Source organism: Anopheles funestus, chromosome 2RL (assembly GCF_943734845.2).
Source record: "Anopheles funestus chromosome 2RL, idAnoFuneDA-416_04, whole genome shotgun sequence".
Classification (NCBI taxonomy): Eukaryota; Metazoa; Arthropoda; class Insecta; order Diptera; family Culicidae; genus Anopheles; species Anopheles funestus.
Genome location: NC_064598.1, coordinates 30,324,415 through 30,345,882, shown reverse-complemented (window position 1 = coordinate 30,345,882; position 21,468 = coordinate 30,324,415). Strand labels below are relative to the sequence as shown.

General features: G+C 43.2%; 3 protein-coding genes across 3 annotated transcripts in view; 1 reads left to right on the top strand and 2 right to left on the bottom strand.

Annotated features, from left to right (window-relative positions):
• The window catches only part of LOC125765774 (3-hydroxy-3-methylglutaryl-coenzyme A reductase), a 34,020-nt gene extending 21,660 nt beyond the window's left edge, over window positions 1–12,360 (bottom strand). The window contains exon 1 of the mRNA XM_049431237.1: window positions 11,070–12,360. The gene's annotated coding sequence lies outside the window, so the exon portion shown is untranslated. The remainder of the gene's footprint in view (window positions 1–11,069) is intronic.
• A 927-nt stretch (window positions 12,361–13,287) lies between these two features.
• LOC125765789 (uncharacterized) lies at window positions 13,288–15,650 on the bottom strand. The gene is made up of 3 exons (XM_049431261.1): window positions 15,454–15,650; window positions 15,067–15,309; window positions 13,288–15,003 (listed from the first exon to the last, which is right to left on the bottom strand). The coding sequence occupies exons 1-3, from the start codon at window positions 15,500–15,502 to the stop codon at window positions 13,460–13,462; spliced, it is 1,836 nt and encodes a 611-aa protein (XP_049287218.1). The 5' UTR covers window positions 15,503–15,650; the 3' UTR covers window positions 13,288–13,459.
• Window positions 15,651–15,846: 196 nt separating this feature from the next.
• LOC125765764 (negative elongation factor A) lies at window positions 15,847–21,326 on the top strand. The gene is made up of 4 exons (XM_049431219.1): window positions 15,847–16,071; window positions 16,579–19,668; window positions 19,767–19,922; window positions 20,009–21,326. Exons 1-4 carry the CDS (start codon window positions 15,862–15,864, stop codon window positions 20,243–20,245), a joined length of 3,693 nt encoding a protein of 1,230 aa, XP_049287176.1. The 5' UTR covers window positions 15,847–15,861; the 3' UTR covers window positions 20,246–21,326.
• Window positions 21,327–21,468: the final 142 nt, after the last annotated feature.

Below are 21,468 nucleotides of genomic sequence, written 5' to 3'. Positions count from 1 at the left end.
GATCATGTCGATTTCCCATGCAAGTAAATGGAAAACGAGCGCATGTGTGTGTATGTATAATTTTGCTCATATCAATCACTCCCGCAATTGAATATCGGTTAAATGTTACCAAAATAGAATCGTTGTTGCCACACGCCTACATTCTTGGTACAATTTCTTGTTTTTCCTTCGACCGAGTTGTTTAGTAAGCGCTTTCACCTCGAACTTGCACCCCACTTGATTGGGAAGGTGAAAAGCGATTTCCACGCAACATTGCACCCGTTTCCGTTTAGAATCGCCATCAAAGTTGTTTATGTGCGGGCGCAATCCGGAACCGTGTTTGTTTATGCAAGAAAAGTACTGCTTTTTTGGCAACGATACTTTGCGTTTCAATTCCTCCCTATACGGATGAGGCACACAGCTGTGCAAAGACAAAAGATTATTACTACAACGGTAAAACATATTAAAGATTTGTAATTTTCCCGCGAATTGTTTGTCACTTCTCATGAAATGTTAAAGTAATTTAATAGTTTGATCCACATAACAGGACATGATTGTACAACAGACATTAACATACTGTCAAGCGTTCGGCAAACTTATGTCTAGATCGAACGCAATGTTGTCTGGTGTCTAGCATAAAATAATTAAGACAACAATCTTACAACGAAACGAAGAGCGACAACATAACTATGTTGGCTAGACAGTGGTTAAACACCATACTTGTGAAAAGATTTGTTTAAACAGAGAGAGAGAGACAGAGAGACATGAAGAGACCAAGTAAACTCGTACAGCCAAACAAACTAAGGAGAAAAAGTTACAGCTGTTTATATTTACACTTCTGTGGTTCAATAGTCCGACCAAAAACTAGGTTGTTCCGTTTGTCCCAGTGCGGTGTTGTTTTAACTTTGACAGATCTATTGATGTGGCTTAAGAATGTTTGAAATAGACGAACGAAGTTCATTATATATGCTTATTTGAACTAGGTATTTAAAAATATACTGTCGACAGTTTTTGAATGACTTATCAATATCCAAAACCGCATAGTAAAGGTGACTAACTATAAGAATATAACAGATCAACTCGCACAAGAAGCACAGTGTACCAGGAAGATTGGTGCACATGTTTTAATGAAGACACCGAAAAAATATACTTCAAATAAAAAAGAACCTCCTAATTCTCACGTAGATTCACTGGTTCGCCGATTCACCATTATCTATCCGGAACCGCACGATCGTGCGTTAGACGGCTTTAGTTTTCTTTTCATTCATTCGCTCTTTACACTTAGGGGGTGACGTACACACGTTTGAAACACCTTCCTTCCACAAAAGGTAAATAAATGGTACGATCACGTCTTCGCGACTACCCCGTTCGCAGAAAACTAAAGGAATACTAATGGACACGGTCGTCGTGTTGCTTCCTGCTTCTTGGACCCACAGTTTGGTGACGATTGCATCACCCGCTGTTCTTCCATCATCCTCGAACGTCCAATTTCGGCACGGTCCATGCAAAGGCAAACTGCCCGTGTGGATGTACTGAGCACGATCAATTTGACACACCCGTCCGGAAGGTAGTACGGACAACGATGCTTAATGTTTATTCGGCATTGGGTGTGCTCTCCCTACTGAATGTCCTAGTTGACCGATCGTCTAGCATACTTTCATTATACACTTTGGTGACTCTACTTGACATTCGTTTGTCTTTCCGCGTACTTTTTTTTTGCTATTTTACGGATATATCAAACCTGACTGATAACTTTCCTTACATGAATGAATATGGTTGCCACTGGTTGTACTCTAATGTGCTAAAAGCATCATCTCCACAAGCATGATCATGACCTTCCATCAAGATTGCCTACTGTGGAGGGCGTTGTACTGTAGACTTTGACATTACGTCCACCAGACCAGACAACCAGTTCGTCCGAACATTTAGCATCTTCTCTCGCTAAATCGCATTAGAAGCGTACGGAGGAACTTCTGTTTTTTTAATAAGGATTAGGTAGTTCATTTGTCTTCATCTTTGGAGAACCCTTCGAGGATATTGCAGGTGTTCGAAAGTATTTACTAATTTAAGCGTCATTTATCATGCTTCTCATGTTGTCAATCGTTTGTGCAAACGGATGTAGCAGGTTCGTTGAATATTGACTAATATTTTCCCATAACTAACTCTCGGTACGCTTGGTCGTAGGAAACGCTTTCGACCATCAACGGTACAACTCCCTCTTTTCAGCTTGACTGAAATATCAATGACACCGAGACGAAGGCTGGATGTCGCAACGTAGCAATATTGTGAAGAATCGTTTGAATTTTTATTAACCAGTAACATGAATTCCAACCTTTTTGGTTGTTTCTTCGCTCTTTCGCTTGCAGTCCTACTAACGGGTCAGAGAGCTTTTTTTTTCGTTTTTTGAGGTGTTGAATATTTTTCAACATATTTTCAGCATTTTTCTTTGACCAACCGGTTACCTTTAACGGGAAAGAGGGTCAATGTCTTTGTGGGAAGAAATTTGCATGCCGCTGAAGAATAAGCTTTGCCTTTATCGCATTTTGATCATTTCGTTCCATCTTCGAACTGATTAAGAAACATGCGTTCGATCTTGCTGCGATTGGTGTAGATGTGTCACAGATGGAAGATCAAGTCGTTACGAAATATGTGTCGATCCTTCGCTAGGGTCACGACGAGCCATGTCCTCCTTGAGCGCTGGTGAAGGTTTCGGATGTTCGGACCCATTCGTGGAACACGTGGACAGCCTTCCTAACGGTCAGGGATTGGAACCATCACACCGATCTGTTGGCGCACTGACGATATGGTACCGAAAGTGAAACTGGATTAAAGATGCAACAAAGCGAGGAAGCACCACAGTCAGGGCTAAGGCTACGTGAAGAGACCTTTGAAGGCGAACTAGACACTTGGTTACTCGCCCTGAATCGGGTCTCCAAATTTGAGGTCGCTGATGAGCAACAGATGCACTAGTTCGGCTAATATAAGACAGATCCAACAAAGTCTTGTAGTTATTTCAAAGTGGAGCATAATGTGAGCGAGCTTAATTATCTTAATAATAATGTAACAGAGTCTGACAGCCGAGCTTGGTAACATAACCCAACCCGGTATACACCGGTCGAACACTTTTGAAGGTTCCGAACTGTAAGGTGTTATCCAATAGCTTTCCAGCACTCCAGTGGTCGAGGAGGGAATTAATTTAATGCTGGAACCTACTGCTGCAATCTTCAGGAGCTTTCCATTATCGCACCCGTTGCGGTAAATGGAGAACGAAGGTCAGCTTTACGCAACAGCGAAGATTTTGCTCTCAATGGAATTGGCGCACCGGTAGACGAAAACGGTGGAGGTGATTTAAAAATATCCCAAAAAAGTTACAAACCGATCGGATAGCTCAGGGTTTTCTCACACAACAAGGCTGTTGCTAAGGCCGGTTTCAGAAGCAGAAAGCAAAAACATGTTCACCGGTGTTCTCGCGGCACCAAAGAAGGATCAGCATAAAATCAAACTGAAAACAAATAATCCAAAACAGCGTAAAAGAGAAAGAGCCCCATCCAAAAATACACTACCACCGTCTGTTCGGCCAGTTGTCACCAGGGATTGCCGTACAGGTTAAATTAAAGCTCACCGAACCAAACAGCGAGCCCGCAGTCTACCTAGTCTTACCCTCACTGGTGAAAAGACGATCTCTCACTCCTAGGAATGGCATTCAAGTATTCGGCCGTAGACACACACACACAAGCACCCAAAGTACCTGACTGTCGAATGAACGTGTGGTCTCTTAATAACCTACTTCTGATCCTGCCTACCGGACAGCGGGAACGCTTGTCCCACGTGATAAAACGCGTTTTACTAATTCCAAAAGAGAGCGTCCACCAGACAACGGTAGACGAACCGACCTCAAGATCGTCTTCGACCGATGGTGGCCCCCGACACTCAGGCATTAACTCAAGCAAAATTTTACAAAACTCCCAGCAGCCTCGGGGGCGATGTACTCATGCATGTGCTCGGTTTGTTCGTGCCACAATCTCATTCATCGTTTCTCTTTCGTTTCCCTGGCATAAAGCGTCGGCTTCATTTTATCACTGTTTCATGACGGCAAAAGTCAATCCAGTCCATCTGTACGTTCCCGCGAGAAAGTGCCGCGCAAAATTCGAAAAAGTGAAACTCTTTTGATGACCCACATTATTGGTATCCGAACGCAGTGTTGGTGTGTAGTATTCATGTTTTTCGTTAACGACATGAGGGGCTCGCCCCATGATGCTTGCCGCCCCGAGGAGGTTAACAATTTGTCTGTATCGACACACTGGATGCAGGAATAAAAAGATAAAAACAAGATGGATACATTAAAAACAAAGGAACAACAAATTATAAAGTAGTATTTATTGCTTTTGGGGATATACTTATTGAAAAATAGAATCCACTTGATGTCAAAAAAAAAACAGAATAAACTCCCCAACAGCTCAGGACACACAACAACCAATGTATGTGTAACTCGTAGTAAAACAATGAACAACGAATATACACAAAAATCCGGTTTTTCTCATCAAAAACAGCCAAAGCTTAAATTTGCCACAATTATACGAAGACACTATTGTGCGTGACTCCCATATGAATATATTAGCTACCGCATTCCTATCCGCCGGGAGTGACCAGCGACGCACCATGCGTCGCAGGGACGCCGTCCTACTTTCATCTCACTCGGGGAGGGACGGTAAGATGAAAGAGAAAATTTTAACATTCAAGACCTCCTGTAACAAAAAAAAAAATAATACTAAAACAAGGTGCGGAAGACGCAGATCTTTTCACAGGGAAAGGCAATACAATGGAACGAAATATCGAACGACATCACACGGAGGGCATGGAACATACTGCATTTGATGTAGACGTGGCCGGCAGGCTCTTAAATCATCATCCCTATGATTGTACCGCAAAGCAAAATGTTAATGATAAAATAAAATATATTCGATAAAAGCGACTCACCTCCACAGAACAGTGACAATGAGAGGCGTGGTTCCGTAGGCTGTGGGTAACTAGACACTGCCATGCGGTACGCGAGAGGAAGACACATTCAGACGGATCGCGCCAAGAAAGTGAAAGTTACGTCACCATCTCATTGAGCGCGAGGTGTCACACGCGATAGAGTGTTTCCAACCGTTTGAATCGTCGCTTAAATCACCTTACTGTCCGTTGACATCCGTTAAGGGTGAGTAATGTCCGTATGGTTACGGACGAGAATAAAGCACGGGGAAGGAAAAACTGGGCCTAATTTTGGGTATGTTTGGGTATGTATGAGTTTAGGTTTAAAACATAAATTATAAAGCATGATCATTTGGTAGTCTCCGATATCAATACGGCCAGGCCGGTCTACATGAATAAAAAAAAATCATTTAGTACTGACCACAAAAATAGACCAATATGTCCAATATTTTGAAAAATGCGACAACTTCAACAATATTTCTTTTTTGGTTTTCATATTTCAATGATATTTTTTTTCTTGGGGAATCATGTGCTTTCTCTTACTATACTTAAGTTTATCACATAGCCGGAACTTATTCAAATGAGATTTTGTACCAAAACTGTCGTGTAAAAGACCGTCGCCGAAGACATCCTCTCCACTAACAACAGCTTTGGGTTACACCAACGCTGTTCTAATAATAACAAATCAACACAACTAACAAATAATTACCACATATCACATTCCAAACAAATGTCTTCACTTTCGTTCGGATTAGGTGCCAAAAAGGCTTACGACATAAGCAACGTTAAGAGTCATTTGATCAGCGACTGAAAGCTCAAACCAAGCGCCAAACCGTTCGGCTCGCAACCTCACGATCCATTCTCACATATTCCCATCAGCTTGGTGTTTAAATCTTTATCTACCCTTTTATCATTTCAATGCAAAATCTCGCTCGCACACATACGCAAACAAGTCTCGCCTAGATGTTGCAAAAACTTTGATCCCATGTGTTCCACCACCCAGCTAAAGCTCCAGCGCCACACAGCTGCATTTATCGTCCTGCGTCATTTCATTCAAGTTTTGCCTGTTCAACATTGTCGTGACCGCTCGGTGAGCTACTTTTCATCATCCCTGGTTCAAGCCGGGGGTGCCAAAACCGGTCATTTTGGTTCCGTGCAGGTATCCAGGCATGTGTTTGTGACGGCATGTCTGATCTGTACACCGTGTGCGTGTGCTTGGAATTGACGACTGCGTAACCACACGGTCCCACCCTGTTCCACACAACCGTACCGCGAACCAAACAGATCCAACCATCCTCGAAAACGAAACGATTCACACCCTTCGTATGCTTTTCTAGCTTGATCGTCGTCTCAGATCTCGGAGGAGTTGGACTGTGTATACATACCCAATGTCGCCAGATGAACAGTTTCGAGACCAAAGCACCCCAAAAACGTACAACCAACAAACGGGCGAAGGTGGGTCGCGGCCGATGGGTGGTAACGAATGGCACTAATATGCCCCTCCGCGTGTCAAAATCGCCCGAGGATCATTCATGATGCGCGTGCTTACCGCAATGATCAGGTACGCCACCAGCTGGTACGGTCCTCTTCCCACCGTGATTGGTTAATCGTAATTTAACACTAGCGCCCGATACATATTTCTTTTTACTACTTCGATTTTCCACCACCTTGCCAAACCGCGACGCTTGAGGTTTCGGTAAAACAAGTCAGCCATGTTACGGACCAGCCGCATACCTCTCTTTGCCTCCCTCCCTCGCCACAACTTTAGACGACTCCCAAGAAAGCAGGAATAGACAAGCACGGCCATACACTTTGGTCATCCACAGCCGATTAGCACGAGCAAGAAAGCGGACAAACAAACGCGGACCAAGCAACGCAAGTGCAGCAGCAGCAGCAGCACCTATATGTTCAAATGATATTACCAGCAAAAAGACCAGTTTGAGTATGTGCAATGTTTGTTTGTTTTTACTTGCTTCTCCTCCGCAAGTCGCACTATTGCACGCCTCAGCAGTAATCGATTGCGATGCAATCTTGATAGAGCCTTCTATTACCGTATGATGGGGATCTTCAGCACAACATTCTCCACATGCACACGGCACTCAAAACGATACTTTGGACATTTGTGTAAAGAGTGTTATTTGATGTTTAAGGAACGAATTAGAATGTTTGTACTCGGTTTTATGTACGCTACAGATATAAGTAAATAAAGTTATGGGAACTTCCGGTTTTTTTTCAAATTTCGATTGTTGCATTATTAACATGCTGAAAGTTATACACACGCAGAGGGAATTTTCAATTGGAATGGTAAAATCAAATACAGCGCATAAACGAATCGGAGAACGCAACAATCAGGAACTCCATTCGTGCAAGAGGATCGGCCTATTTTTATTTTAATATCAAAAATGAATTTCTGAACTCAGAATAAAGTGGGTACAAGCTAGGAACATAGATCAGACTTGAGTACAACCCCAGTTATACAGATAAGCACTTCTGCAAAAGATGTTAGTCATATCATTTTAAGGATGAGAAAAATATCAGAATTGTGAGTACTGACATCAATTTCTATTTTTTTAAAGGTATAAGCTAATGCCCATACATTCGATGGAATATTTGCGTTAAGCAGTTCGAATATAATGGAGTTATTTTAGCTACTTCACAACATCTGATTTGTATCATTAAAAAAGTGTGAAAATGTCTTCCTCCTCCACATCCTTTTTGGCTTAACAAAGAATGTGTTAAATGGCAAGCGAATCCACACGACAGGACCGGATATCAAATACCATCCTAACCCCTTAGGACTGACTATTCGGCTAAGCGGTAAAAATAAGTTTAGAAAGCCAGAAATGGTCGGCATGACTTTAGAGGTCGTTAAGTCAATAAGAGATGTAAAGAATATCTTACACTCTTACCCTTATACACTGTAAAATGCGATAATCATGATTTTTTTTTGTTTAGTCTTGCTTTATCTGAATGCTGAGTTTACAAACTATTTCTGAGTATAATTTTCATATCTAATATATAATCAACCAATTAAGCCTTAGCATTTTATCTCATTAATTTACCAAACTACAAAGCGTCCATAAATATACTCAAACGAATTTAACCATAATTTGTACAGCAACTCATGTTCCATTTATAAAGGAACAAATCGTCGAAAAAACACCAGAAGCCCAAAAAAAATACGAAATACTCTATTAAAACTCACTTTTACTTTTCACTCCGCACATGGTCGAAAAACGTGCCCAGGGCTGCGGACACGTTTCTGTTGCATGACATATCGCACAGTGTACCAGAAAGAAAAATGTTCCATAAATAGTTCACTTTACGAAAATGGGAATTGAAAAGCTCGAATAAATATCGTATATAAAGATGGGAACAAAATGAGGATTACAAATTATGGATAAATATGATGCCATTACACTTATACATATTTCACTTCAGCATGATTGGATTTGAAGTGGATTGGGAATTCACTTTGTAGCAATGATAAGATAAACCCATTACACAAACGTACACTATTAATACTTTGTCAAGTGTTCAGCTCTATTTATAATAGACATGGACACCCTCCTTCAGCTGCATATGCTGGGGTTTCCTCACAAATTCTTAGAAACGAAAACTGCATACAAACTGCCAGATTAGGCATGAAATATGATATGTTAACTTGATATTCATCGGGTGTACAAAATCGCAAACAACGACAAAAAAAAACCCATCATGCTCGATTGGCTTAAGCTAAGGCGGGTCAGTGTGCAAAACTTCTCCCCCTTTGGCTTCCAAAGGTGGTTTGCGCAGTGTAAGAGCATCCTTTAAACAAGTCACGGTAACACACAGGTGCGGAAACACTTCGAATGCTTAAGCTTTAAGCCGATAGTGGTCCAAGTGACAACAGCTCCGAACCGCATCATCCGGCCCGGATCGATTGATCGCTGGTTAATGACAACGCACCCCAGAGTATGAGGCGTACGTGGTTCACAGTCTATCTCATCGATCGTGCATCGAAATGTGGCCTCGAAGTTGTGGTCGAAACTTTAATGACCGTGCTCCACACGCATTGGTGATGTAATTCGAGGGGGTAACAAGAAGGAAAGGGTCGAGTGCAGTAACGGTACAAACGCGCGTTGTTTCGATTATTGTTGATTAGGCTTTTTTTGCACTACAAGCAACAATCCTTACATGCCATAAAGAATTGGAATGATCATCAGTAAATTGACCGATCGAATAAAGATTTCATATCCGTGTTTTTTTTTGTTGCGGAGAGTGGTGTTGGTTTCATTTAGTATAGTTTTTGCTAAATTTGAAAGATATTGTTATTTTAAATTTGTTTGCAGTTTTTTTTATAACATACATACAAATCTTATGTGGACTAAAATTAATTCTGCAGTGATTGTAGATAGTGGCCAAAGCACAGCAAATGCACGAAGCACGTTATTTTGTATTCGTTTGTTACACGTGCTACGTGTATTATTCCTTAACTTTTCAAATGATCTATTTATGCTAATCACCTTTCCCCAACTACCGCTTTATTGTTTGTGCTCAGACGTCTCTGCTCCGAACTCACTATTGCGTCACCTGTCTTGGTTGGAAGGCGGGTTCCGCATCCGGATCGCTTCTGTTATATATACATGTACCCGTTGGCAGTGGTCACTGGACATGATCGGCCCAGACCTTTCAGCCAGCACACAGACACACGCTTCTGCTTCTACTTAATCCACGTGGCATATTTCAAATAGAAGATTTTCAAACCTCGGTACCATCAACGGAGCGTAAACAATCGATGGACACATCTTGAAAATTGGTTTGACCGACCGGTTTCTTGTAGCAATTGCTCGATGGTGGTACGCCAACCCGGAACTGAAACGCATCTGATATCGGGTGTTCGCCGCCCCGGGGGGGGTCCCAAGAGGCTCAAGTGTGCGCACGATGCACGATTATTGAATTTGGAACGGTTCCAATGACAAGCGATGGAATAACCACTAACAAAAAACCGGACAGGTCATTCCGCTTTTGCGAGCCTTGAGGTGCACGATTGAACTTCCGGAGCATATGGTCATGTGATAAGCAATAGCTTTTGGTTTAATGTTTGTTTTTCTTTTCGTTCTTGATTTGTCTCATTAAAATTGTTGGAATAAATTTGAAAAAGAAACTAAACTACAGCAAAATGGAAAGCTGTTGACATTGGACGGATACAATTATAGGCCGGGAAAAAAAATCCAATGTTAGAGCTTAAATTTCATGGTAGTGCTCACATCCCGATCGAAGCAAGAAGTATAACAATTGCACGAATATTTTTAATTTGTAGAAAAAACTAAAAGATAATTGTTTGTAATTAAATTAAAAAAATTAAACAACTATCTACAGTAGTTCATAAAAGTGTGAGAAGAATTAACAAATTAAACGTTGAACAACAATGAACAAGCCGCAACACGTGTTTGGATAATATGCAAAAGACAACAAAAAGCATTACTTATCAAACATAAAACAATTGTTTCGAAACATGTAAATGCTGATTACAATGATAAAAAAAAATCTTTTCCAAAATTATTTCTTATATCCTCCCAAACGATCTCCACAGCTTATCAATTCGTGAACGTTTAAAAGAACACAAACAAAGCACGAACCATGCACATAGTGGTGCAATATGATGCAATAGAAGAGGACATCCCCGTAGATGAAGTGCCAATCTTCGCACGGTATCACGCGCCATCCATGACGTTGGTCGGACGTTGCTGGCAAACCCGCGGCAAGCTGTGACAGGGGTCTGACCATTGTTTCGACAACACCGTGCCCTCAGATATGGGAATCTGCAATGACGATGGCGCGAATATTTTGCGCCATCAGTACCAGTTCCACTACCAACACACCAAGGCCAACAGCATCGCAAGGATGGAGAGCGCGATTTCCTCATCAGCTGGGCCGATTGTGAGGCTGTTAAGTAATCGCACGAGTGTGGACATTTGTCCAACCGTTCACGTTCACGACGACGACGGTGAGGTCAACTTACCGCCAGCAGGCAACGGTGGAAGGGATTAGAAAGCACCGGAGGGGTGAGATATGACGTAGGGATGAATGGGGCAGCCGTAACGACACACAAGATGATAAGCGGTGCTGCTTACCTTAGCCAAAATCCCGTGTGCAGAAGGGAAGACTCGACAAAAGTGATGACACACACACACACAGGAACAGGAGTGAATCACCCGCAGGATCTAGGACGATGATGCAGTCCGACGAAACTATCGGTCAGTTGCAATTGATTCCCCCGTTCTGGTCGGTGTGATTATGCAGACAATTTTCTTCGCTCAGCTGTGACCACAGATTCACTTGTCTTGCTCTCTCCTTCTGTCACACTTTGACACTGATGGCATCTCTAGCACGTATGCACCCACTGTGCTATTGGCGCTCTCCGTTTCGCACACACTGTTTGGGACGTGTATCTCTCGCTCTCCCTCTAGTTTTACAAATTATCCCGTTCGATTGTACGGTGCTCATTCATTCGTTCTAGTACTGCGTTTTTGACACTTTTGCATGCTGTTCTCTTCACACTGCAGTTTCTGTGCTTGCATTCTTCTTCACTCGTTTGTTCTAGCCCTATTTGACAGGGCTTTGTTATGATTGTTCGTCCTTTGCCCGTGCGACGAATGCTTTGCAAATTTTCGTTTGAAACAGGACAAAATCTAGCCCCCACATATGTACGAGTAATTTGTACTCACTTTCGCTATGAAAATCCGGACTAGTGGTGTGTACTGTTTGGTTTCGGACTGAGAGATTTGTTTTCGTAAATGCACATCAACACTGAAAACGAATCACAGTCTGGTACGGGGCATCCTCAATAACTGCATGGCGCAGATTTACTCCTTTCGATTCTCGATTACTAAGCTTCTCACTTCCGTATTGCACGTAGAAGCAGTAACGAAAATCGCTTCCCTAACCGTACACGGAATGCGCACTCCGTCTGCACTCATCGACGATCTGGATACGGTAGGTGAAACACTACGGCGCTAGCAACATGAGGTACCTCTAAACACAACTCACTATGAACACCGAAACGCGATAGCCGTTCCTTCCAATCGCCAGCGAATGAATGGCCGACCAGATCCATTGCAACTTTTACCGCTCAACACTCAGCGCACCGAATTGTTGTGGGGATAAGGTGCTCCTGCCAAGACCCCATGATTGAACATGACGTACAAATCGCCACATTATTGCAGACACTTGGATGCACTCCCCCCTTGTGCGTGGTGTATTTGTTTTGTCACTAGGGGACATAAAGACATGGTAAAACAATGAAACTGTTTCAGCTTTTGGTAATTGATTGAACAGGAAAAACTATTAATTTTCCAACCCAATGAAATAGAAACAACAAGAGCGATAGAGTGAGACAGCGATAACTCGCTTTTCTCTTAGTATCGTATCGGAGAGGTTAGCTCATCTCGCATTTAAACGCCTTTGACAATAAATTGATTGAAATTAAAAAAAAAATCTTTTCTAAACAACTTGTAAAAAGGAACGATTTATAAAGTGAACATATTTTCCAAGCTTTGGATAATATGTGCGAGCGTAAAATGGCTCTTCTGTTTACAATTTAATCCTTATAAATTCGTTTAAAAAATGCTTCACTGTGGTACCGCAACGTCAAATTTCCATAAACACAAATTGGGGGTCAAATAACCCTTCGTTTAAACAAATGCGTTATTTTTGTTAAATATACTATCGTCGATCAAATGCAATTAATAATACTTTTTACAATTGTTATGGTTTGTTGTATGTAGTACCACACGTTTTCATAACATTTTGTGATGAAATAGTCCAGGATTAATAATGTTTTTTATGAAAATAGTGATAACAAACAGACGACTTAAATCTTGGATTCAAAAAATTGTAAAATTTATATTGGAATTAAAGAATTCTTTTTGTTATCTGATGATTTCAAGCTGGAGACTTCCTTTAGAAATTGTGTTGAAATTAGGGAAAGCAAAGGATAAACTAATGTGAATTAGTAATGTAATATAAAAAGACAACCATAATTCGAGTTGTTTAACTTCCGACCCAAACTGTTTTCTTCCGCGTTATGATTGTGGCCATATCGTGATGCAATGTTTTGTGTACAGGGAACAATAATTTTAAACTATTTGCATGTCGAGTCGTTCTTATTTCCTGCTTTGTAACTGTTATAGCAAGAGGAAAATTTGCATTTCAATTGTACTTTATCTCCGACATCCAGTGCGGTTACATTTAAGCAAAATCTGCCTCCAAACGGTGTTTGCTAAAAATAACTAAGCAACCGGAAATAGATAATGTTGCCGGATTGCGCTGTAAGACTAAATGCTAATGAACTTATTTTAAAAGTGAGGTAGTAACGTCACTATCCTTGATTTTATTTTTTATTCTCAAGTGGTACTACATTTATAATTATGGATGGAATGAAGGCACATAGCACACGCACGTACGTGAACTTTGGACGGATAAAGATACAGTAATGTCAAGAGAAAAGAGATTCTTATTGCTTCTAAAAGAACACCTTCAAACAGACCGCTGCTAAAGAGATGAGACACGACGTTAATGTGCTACTGAGTGCTGCAGTTGAGCGATAGATCACCCAAGGGAAAACGGTGATGAAGTTTTCCGTCTCCTGCCAAGGGTTTTCTCCATCATCAAAGTGCATCGGACATTGGTCCCTTTCGCGCTCATACTCCGTCATGTCGATGGCCACCACTGCACCTTCGGTATAGTTCCAGGACGTAACATCTTGCTTGATATCGCAAAACGCGCCTACCGCCTGCGACATTAGCACACGATTTAAATCCGCTCGCTGGTACACCCAGCAACGATACTTGGACAGTGGATCCAGATCGTCGTATGTGATAAGGTAAGATTTCAGATTTTCCTGCCAATACCCGATACACTTCATACGATAATCGGGATCACTATAGATATCGATCGGTCGTCCAAGATAATCCACCGAAAGGCAGTAGTCCGCATCGATGCTCATCTCCTTTTGATCACCGTCACAAACGGAAAAGTCCGATATGTTTTGCTTGCAGCGTATGTCCGGCCGAGGGCTCAGTGTCACACCACCGAGAATGCGCGTTTTGAAGGGCGCTTCACCTTTCTGTGTGAAGTTAAACTTTCCTGCCACCGGGCATCGAATGGGAACGGGTTTGGCTGATAACAGCAAATTATAATTCCATTCCTCTCTGTTGGGAAATTGTTTCCAGGAGCAAACGGTTGAAAAATCGTCCTGTATCACGGCAAGCCCACGCCGATAGCGAATAATGTTGTGATGTTTAGGGACAAAGTCGAAACATACGTAATCCGTCTGACAACCGTCCACTGTAAGGCGGGCCATCATAATGCGCGTATCTCGCTGCTCCCGACACACGTAGATTGTGCGACGGTAACGGGACTGATCTGGTTTGTACGTTTCCACAATGTGCGTTTCGTTAATCTTCACATCACCATCGATGTTGGCAGTATTGATCCATTCGCCGGTGAAATTTTGCGGGAATCGACAGCCCGGTTCGATAACGTCCGCCTTTACTGGTGTTATTCTTAGACGTTCGGGAGACTTTTCTACCGTCTTCAGAGTGTTACACTCAGCCGTGATCGATACGCCAAGGTACAGATCATCGTCACGGTTCTTCAAAAAGCAACGATACTTTTCGTCCTTTCGAGATTCCTTCGTGTTCGCCACGGCGAAATAGTGATTTTTGCCGATGAACCAATCACCCAAACAGCTGTATTCTACCACACCGTTGAATGTTTCCGCCATTCCAATGCACTGCTTGTAGGTGATGTTAAACTTTTCGTTCGATATCAAGAACTGCGTTCCGGCCTGCTGGCATGAATGTATTCTCGCATCCGGGTGGTCACATTCGCCTGTGAAGCGGAAACGGTTCTGATACGCAAATTGCCACACGCCCTCGAGCGAGGAGCGACAATTGACGGGGACGTAGTTTTCGTTAAATAGCGTTATCAGTTGCTGATCGGTTGAACCACGGCACACTCGTTCTATGGTAGGTTCGTCGTTTTGCGCCAAAGTCACACATACGGCTGAAAGTGCGTCGTACAAACGTTATACACCACATTGCTTTGGCTTTTGACAAATTTACTTACATTCGTATTTTTCGAAAATGTTTAGCGTCCTAGGAAATGCGTGCACACAGTGGAAGCACTTTTTGCCTTGGAAAATGAATGTGTAGTTCGATCCTTCGCGCAGCATATTAATAATCTCGCCCCTGTCCGACATGCTGTGATCGTCCAGTACGGTCAACGTAGGTCGTCCGGTTTCCCACGAAAACCATGATCCTTGAAGAATTTTCGGAATGGTGAAATTGGACCGCGCCGTAACGTAAGACACTAAAACAAATGATCGGGAACACAACAAACAATAGAACATTGATATCATTAAAAAGCAATCAACAGGATCGTCATGTATAGACAATGGAAGCCAATAGGCAGCCCCGCCCTGTTGCAATTGATCGTGCAACACGAGTTCCTTACCACCGTACAGTAGAACAACCAGCAGTTCTAACACTTGAATCGGCTTCATTGTAAGCCTCTGCAATGAAATTAAACTAATTTCGTAACGTTATTCTAACTTATCGCAACAAAATAAACGAAAACATTGATCAGCACGCCAATTGTTTATGGAGCTGGTTTCTTTTTTCTTTACTTGTGACGCTGATTCATGCCAAACGTCAAAGATCCGTCAAAAAACCGTTGGCCTTGAACGCGTTACGAGGGCTGTATGAATCTTGAGCGTTACCATTGTCCGCCAAGCGTTACCCTTTGCCGATCTGTGCCGAAGATTGACAAGCTGGCTGCCAAATGGTTGTGGCTGTAGAAGTGTGTGTATGAAACAGGGTAGGAAAACGCACATCTCTGCATTCGGCATCAGTTTTTTTCAAGATGGCGAACGTGCGGGATAGCGACATTTCTCTGTGGCTCCACAATAAGCTTGGTACATCAAATGATTCATGGATAAGTGGTTCAATTACGTCTCAATTGAATAAAGAAGTGCTAAGGAACATCAAGGAGTGTTTTCCGGATTTACAGACCCAGGTTAAGCTGAAACTGCTGTTAAGTTTTTTCCAAATTCCGCGACGGATCGTCGAAGAGGTAAGCGTGTGCGAAAGGGATGTCCCGAGCTCATGACGACAACGTTGCGCCGACCTGTGGTCGCGCGTACTGTGGGAAAAAAACACACAATGCTGATGTTGCAAGCGCGTCAGTGGTAGTACGCGCTGAAAAAAGTTGTATGTTGCATGCGGAGAAAAAGCCAATGTTTTCGGAAAATGGGCAAATAGAATTTGCGTTAATGTTTTTTTTTATGTGTAGTGTGTTTTTCATAAGGCAGTCATGGTTATTGATTCTGTCCCTCCTTGCCCATTCAGTGATCAAGTGATGATAAAGCAGGAAAGCATACTGCTTTGGTGTGCATCTGTGTGCGTGTGTGTTCCGATGTGTAACATAAACAACAACAAAATAGCGACGGCAACCTGTCATATTTCAAAATCCTTTTTCGATAATTGTTTTCTGATGTGTATGCCGAGAACAATAGTGTTTAGTTATAACAACAAATTTCCATCTCACTAATGTTTTGTGTTCTTTGCACGTTTTTTTTAGTGGAAAACCGAACTAGAGGAAGTAATTGAAGTTGCTGGTCTCGACTCAGAACTATGGGTGTCCATGATAGCAGAAACGATAAAAACCTTCCCGACTACTGGGTCTTTGAACACGGAAATCTCAGACTACGAAGAAACGCGCCCAATTTTCACAGACATGGTCAACGAATTGCGAAGGTTGGTGGTGAAAAATGCCGATCTCGGTATGCTTCCCCTGGAATGCCAGTATCTCAACAAATCGACGCTTGTTTCTGTGGTCGGGCAGCAAGCAACGCCAGTGAAACATTTTACGTTAAAGCGTAAACCGAAAAGTGCCGCCCTGCGTGCGGAGCTGCTGCAAAAGTCTTCCGATGCACAGAGCTGCCTCAAGAAGATATCTGCACCAACAGTGCCTTTACGGTCGCGTGGCATTCCACGGAAAATGACCGATACGACACCCCTTAAAGGTATCCCATCACGCGTACCTACCGGTGGCTTTCGCTCACCTCCGACTACACCTGGTCAAACGCGGCCGGCAATGAGCAGAACGCCAGCCGGAAGGAAAGACGGAGGTATCAAGCTGCTCGAGATCGGCGAGCAACCGTTAGGATATGCGGCTGCGAAAAAACGCAAACGAGAGCAGGAGAAAGAAGAACAGGCAAAGAAGGTTGCGGAACAACAGAGTCAAAGTGCAAACGATACGAAATCGACCACAATCACGGCGACTACATCCAGCCCAACGGTTACGACAACGCCCGATTATGCAGCTGGTTTGTCTGCGCCCTCGACAGTGTATAGTCAGCCTGCAACACCAATGCCTGCCACGTCCGGCAGCAAGGATGCGTCCTCTAGTGTGATGTCAACGTCTGTGGCATCCAGTACATCGCAAGCCCAAGTTCAGCAGCCACAACCACAACAGCAGCAACCAACACCTTCCCCCCAGACGCCGCTTCAACCGCCACAGCGGCTGCCGCAACAAACGCAACCGACAATAACAACTTCTCAGCAATCTCAGCAACAACAAACGCCCTCTCAGACAACATCTACAGTGGTCGATGAAGAGGAAGAGGTTGAGATGAAAGACATCAAGGCGGAATCCATTAGTTTATCCACACCCGTTACTATACCGGTTAGTGCGGTGCCAAGTGTAAGTTCGGCACCACCACCATTGGCATATCCTGCCACGAAAACAATATCAGCAACAGTCATCAAAACGGAACCCAGCGGTGTTGGAGCCGGTACGGTTGGCAGTTCTATGGTCACTTTATCATCGCAGCCCCCATCGTTGGTGCGAACTGTTCCTTTGACACCGAAACAGGCTAAATCGGTACTACAAACGCAATCGGGCTCGACGGGTGGTGTTCAGATAATTCAAAAATCCACAGGCAAAACGATCAGTGCAGCTGCGGCAGCTGCTGCAGCAGTAACGAGCACCAGCAACACCAATGCGCAGCAGAAAATTGAAATCATATCGTCTGAATCGATCGTTCCCGGAACGTTGCACGCTTCCATTCCAAAATCCACGACCATTATCAATCGTGGTGGAAATATACTGTTCACTACGAAGCAGGTGCAACCCGGCACGACAACAGCTGCCGGAGGAGCTACAATAATACAGCAAAAAACGCCACTAACATCGTACGTTCTCAATACGACCTCGCCCGGAAAGCAGCTTAACATACAGCGGATAGTTTCGAACGCCAGTTCCGCTGGAACGCCTAGCTTGACTACAACCATCTCACGTGCGCCACATCAGCAACAATTGCTGCAACAGCAATCGCAACAAATACAAGTACAAGGACAACAGTCGGCTACGCAGCAGACAAGGATTGTACAAATTAAAACAGCCCCTACAGTGTCGCTTAATAACAACCAGCTGATGCAAAATATTCCGCCACTAATATCTACCCAGATTCCGGCCGGTTCAAACCAGCCAACGATACTAAACATTCAGTCCATGCAACAACAGCAAGGACAACAGAATCAGTTACAAATTACACCGACAGCAGTGCCCCAGAAGCGAACGATCACAATTACGGCGCAAAACCCGCCGACGGCTGGTATGACCACTTCCGTCGCCCAGATCCTTCAGCATCAGCAGCAGCTGCAGCAGCAACAACAGCAGCAACAGCAGCAGCAAGCATTGCAAGCTACTGCTGCAGCTGCAGTCGGCCAACAACCAAAGTACACGCAAGTGGTTATGCCGCCGAATGTTAAAGGAAACACCTACTACGTAACGAATGCCGCCAATGTGTCGAATGTGCTTAATCAAAAGGGTGTCATTATACAAACAGTGGACGCATCGGGCAACACCGTGTATCAACAGATTCCGTTGCAAAACGTGTCCGGTTTAAGCGGTGCCACAATACTGACGGGACCGCCAGGACTGATCAAAACGGAGTCGGAAACCAAGCTGAGCCAAATTCCTGCACTGGTACCGACCAGCTCATTGCATCAAAATATTCCGGCCCTAACACCCGTCGTAATTCAACCCAGTGGAGGGCAACAGCAGGGCACTACCGTGGTACAGCAGCAGCAACAGCAAGGTGCAACAATACCGGCACTGATAACGAACATTTCACAGCAGCAGGTGCAACAGCAGCAACAGCCGCAGGTAAAGCAGCAGGTGATTTTCCGTCCTGTCGGTGGCGCGAACAATGTGCAAACAATATTGCCGCAAGGCATAACGCTTATTCAGCGGCCAGGCGGTCAACCAAAGCTAGTGCAAACGATTCAGCAAACGGCGGGCGCCGGTCAACAGCAGCAGTTGCTAAAGGCGGCAACTACTGCCGGCCAGGCAGGCCAACGTACGATTATCACGCAAATACCCCAGCAGCAACAGCAGCAGGCTCAGCAACAACACACGATTCAGTTCCAGGCGCCGGGATCACAGCGTACAGGCGGTACTACTATTCAGCTAGTCCAGCAACCGCAACAGCAAGGCCAAACCCAACAAATACAGGTACAGCGTGCCCAACTGAAGCAGGTTCAGCAGCAACAGCAGGGCACTACGGTTACGATACAGCAGCAGTCTCAAGGCAGTGGACAGCAACAGCAATCACAACAAGCGCAGCAGCAACAAGCGGGCGGTCGGAAAGGACTTTCAATATCCGTAAGTAGCATTGGAGTTAGTCTAAATAAAACTGATTCGTAAAATTAGTTGCCATAATGCCGTTTTTAACCAATATGGCTGTATGTTTTTCTCTGCAGAGCAAGTATTACATGGAAGCACACGATATGTTTAAACGGGCTAACTGCGTGTCACGATTAGAAAAGGCTATAATTATCGGTTTCATGGCTGGCTATCGAAACAATCCTAGGCCTTCACCGGAAAACATCGTCACCATCAAATTAAATGAAAGTGTTGTAAGTGAAGCTAGCGCAATGGCAATCGCAATGGTGCGGTTTTTTTGGCAATGTAAATAACGTTTGTTTCGCTCTTTTTTTTTTAGGAAAAAGTGCACCAAGACGATAGGACAGCTCTGATGCTGGTAGAGTCGCTCATCACGCTCGACTACAACACGGGTCAGTGGAGAACATTCCGAAAGTATCGTGAAGTCGACCAATCGCAACAGCTCGCGGAAAGTGTTAGCAGTGACACAACAGCGACTGGTGCCGGCAATACTGCTACGAGCGGAGGTAGCGGGACGACTGCATCCGCTGGGCAGCAAAATTCAGTAGTTATTTAATATTTAGCATAGGGTGCACCAAAAACAGTAGCGAACCACAACAAGTAATATGAATGGGCCGGCTGTTTGTAGTCGTACGGCGCATGTAGTCCTTTTGTTGAACGTGCACGAAGGGGCACACGTGTTTACCGCTGGCCGTTGCTGTGCAGCTATCTATATCAATCGTGAAATAGTGATTAATGGTATAACAACATGCGTACCGAGTAGGTGATAAACTTGCAATCGGCGGTGATGCAAATGTGAACACTGTTAGGCAAATTATGAAAGTATGTAAGTAGTATATATTTGTATAGAAACATAATGTAATAATGCCACCATAATAGGTTTGCAAGATAATAGAAGCTTTTGCCGAGCGATTCTAAGAATCAAGCACCTTGTTTGTACCGTGAAATTTAACAAACAGTTCGATGAGTTTTGGAAATGTTTAGTCTATTAGTTTTTAGCGAGAGCATCATTTGAGCGCTGTTTACCTATCGAAAGATATTTTGTATAAAGTGATGTGTATACTAGTTTTTTTTGAGTTGTTTTCTAAGATTATACCAGTACACAGCTTAGTGAGATGGGTTCCATAAATTATGTACATAATGAACAAACATGGAAATGAGTGCAGAAAAGGTTTAGCAACTCAGCAGCAGAGCACTTGCGGGGGGAATACGCAGCTTGTAGGGATTGCGAACAAAACACGGTGTTTATTGAGCATTTGTTAGGAGCTTTAGCGATTTAGTCAGCTTGCGTTCGGTAGCATACAACGTGTGAGGAAACTACGTCTGTGTGTGTGTGGTTTTTTTTTTTTCATTAATAACTGCAACTGTAGGTATTTTAAAATCCTTTTCTCATTCTTATCATGTGCCGGCGTCAATGGACATCTCGTAGTTTATGTTGATTCCCACATTCTCAAGACAATAGAATATTAATAGGGGTGTTTTGCTTTAAGTGATAGTTGTCTTTCAATTTTGTTTTAATGTAACAAAAGTTCATATGTATAAACTAAACGCATTTTAGTTCACAAGGGAAGATAAGTGTTGTTACGAATTATTATTTTAGCGTCTGTATCAAATTTAAAAAAAGAGATATCGAAATATATGCGTAAACAACAAACGAAATGAAACATATTTGTGTGTTCGTAGAATTCCACAAACCATCAAGCAATACGTCAACTTTGCATCACTGCAAAAACCAGTTTAATAATAATGAACAGCACGAAAGACAATCCATGGTGGGAT

What these genes read in the sequence shown, in the direction of transcription:
- LOC125765789 (XM_049431261.1), bottom strand. Translation starts at nt 15,502, where the DNA reads ATGAAGCCGATTCAAGTGTTAGAACTGCTGGTTGTTCTACTGTACGGT. An exon ending in GGTTGTTCTACTGTACGGTG is followed by an intron (nt 15,310 to 15,453) that starts GTAAGGAACTCG and finishes CATTTGTTTTAG; the next exon opens with TGTCTTACGTTACGGCGCGG. An exon ending in CATTTTCGAAAAATACGAAT is followed by an intron (nt 15,004 to 15,066) that starts GTAAGTAAATTT and finishes ACGCACTTTCAG; the next exon opens with CCGTATGTGTGACTTTGGCG.
- LOC125765764 (XM_049431219.1), top strand. Translation starts at nt 15,862, where the DNA reads ATGGCGAACGTGCGGGATAGCGACATTTCTCTGTGGCTCCACAATAAG. An exon ending in CGCGACGGATCGTCGAAGAG is followed by an intron (nt 16,072 to 16,578) that starts GTAAGCGTGTGC and finishes CGTTTTTTTTAG; the next exon opens with TGGAAAACCGAACTAGAGGA. An exon ending in GGAAAGGACTTTCAATATCC is followed by an intron (nt 19,669 to 19,766) that starts GTAAGTAGCATT and finishes TTTTCTCTGCAG; the next exon opens with AGCAAGTATTACATGGAAGC.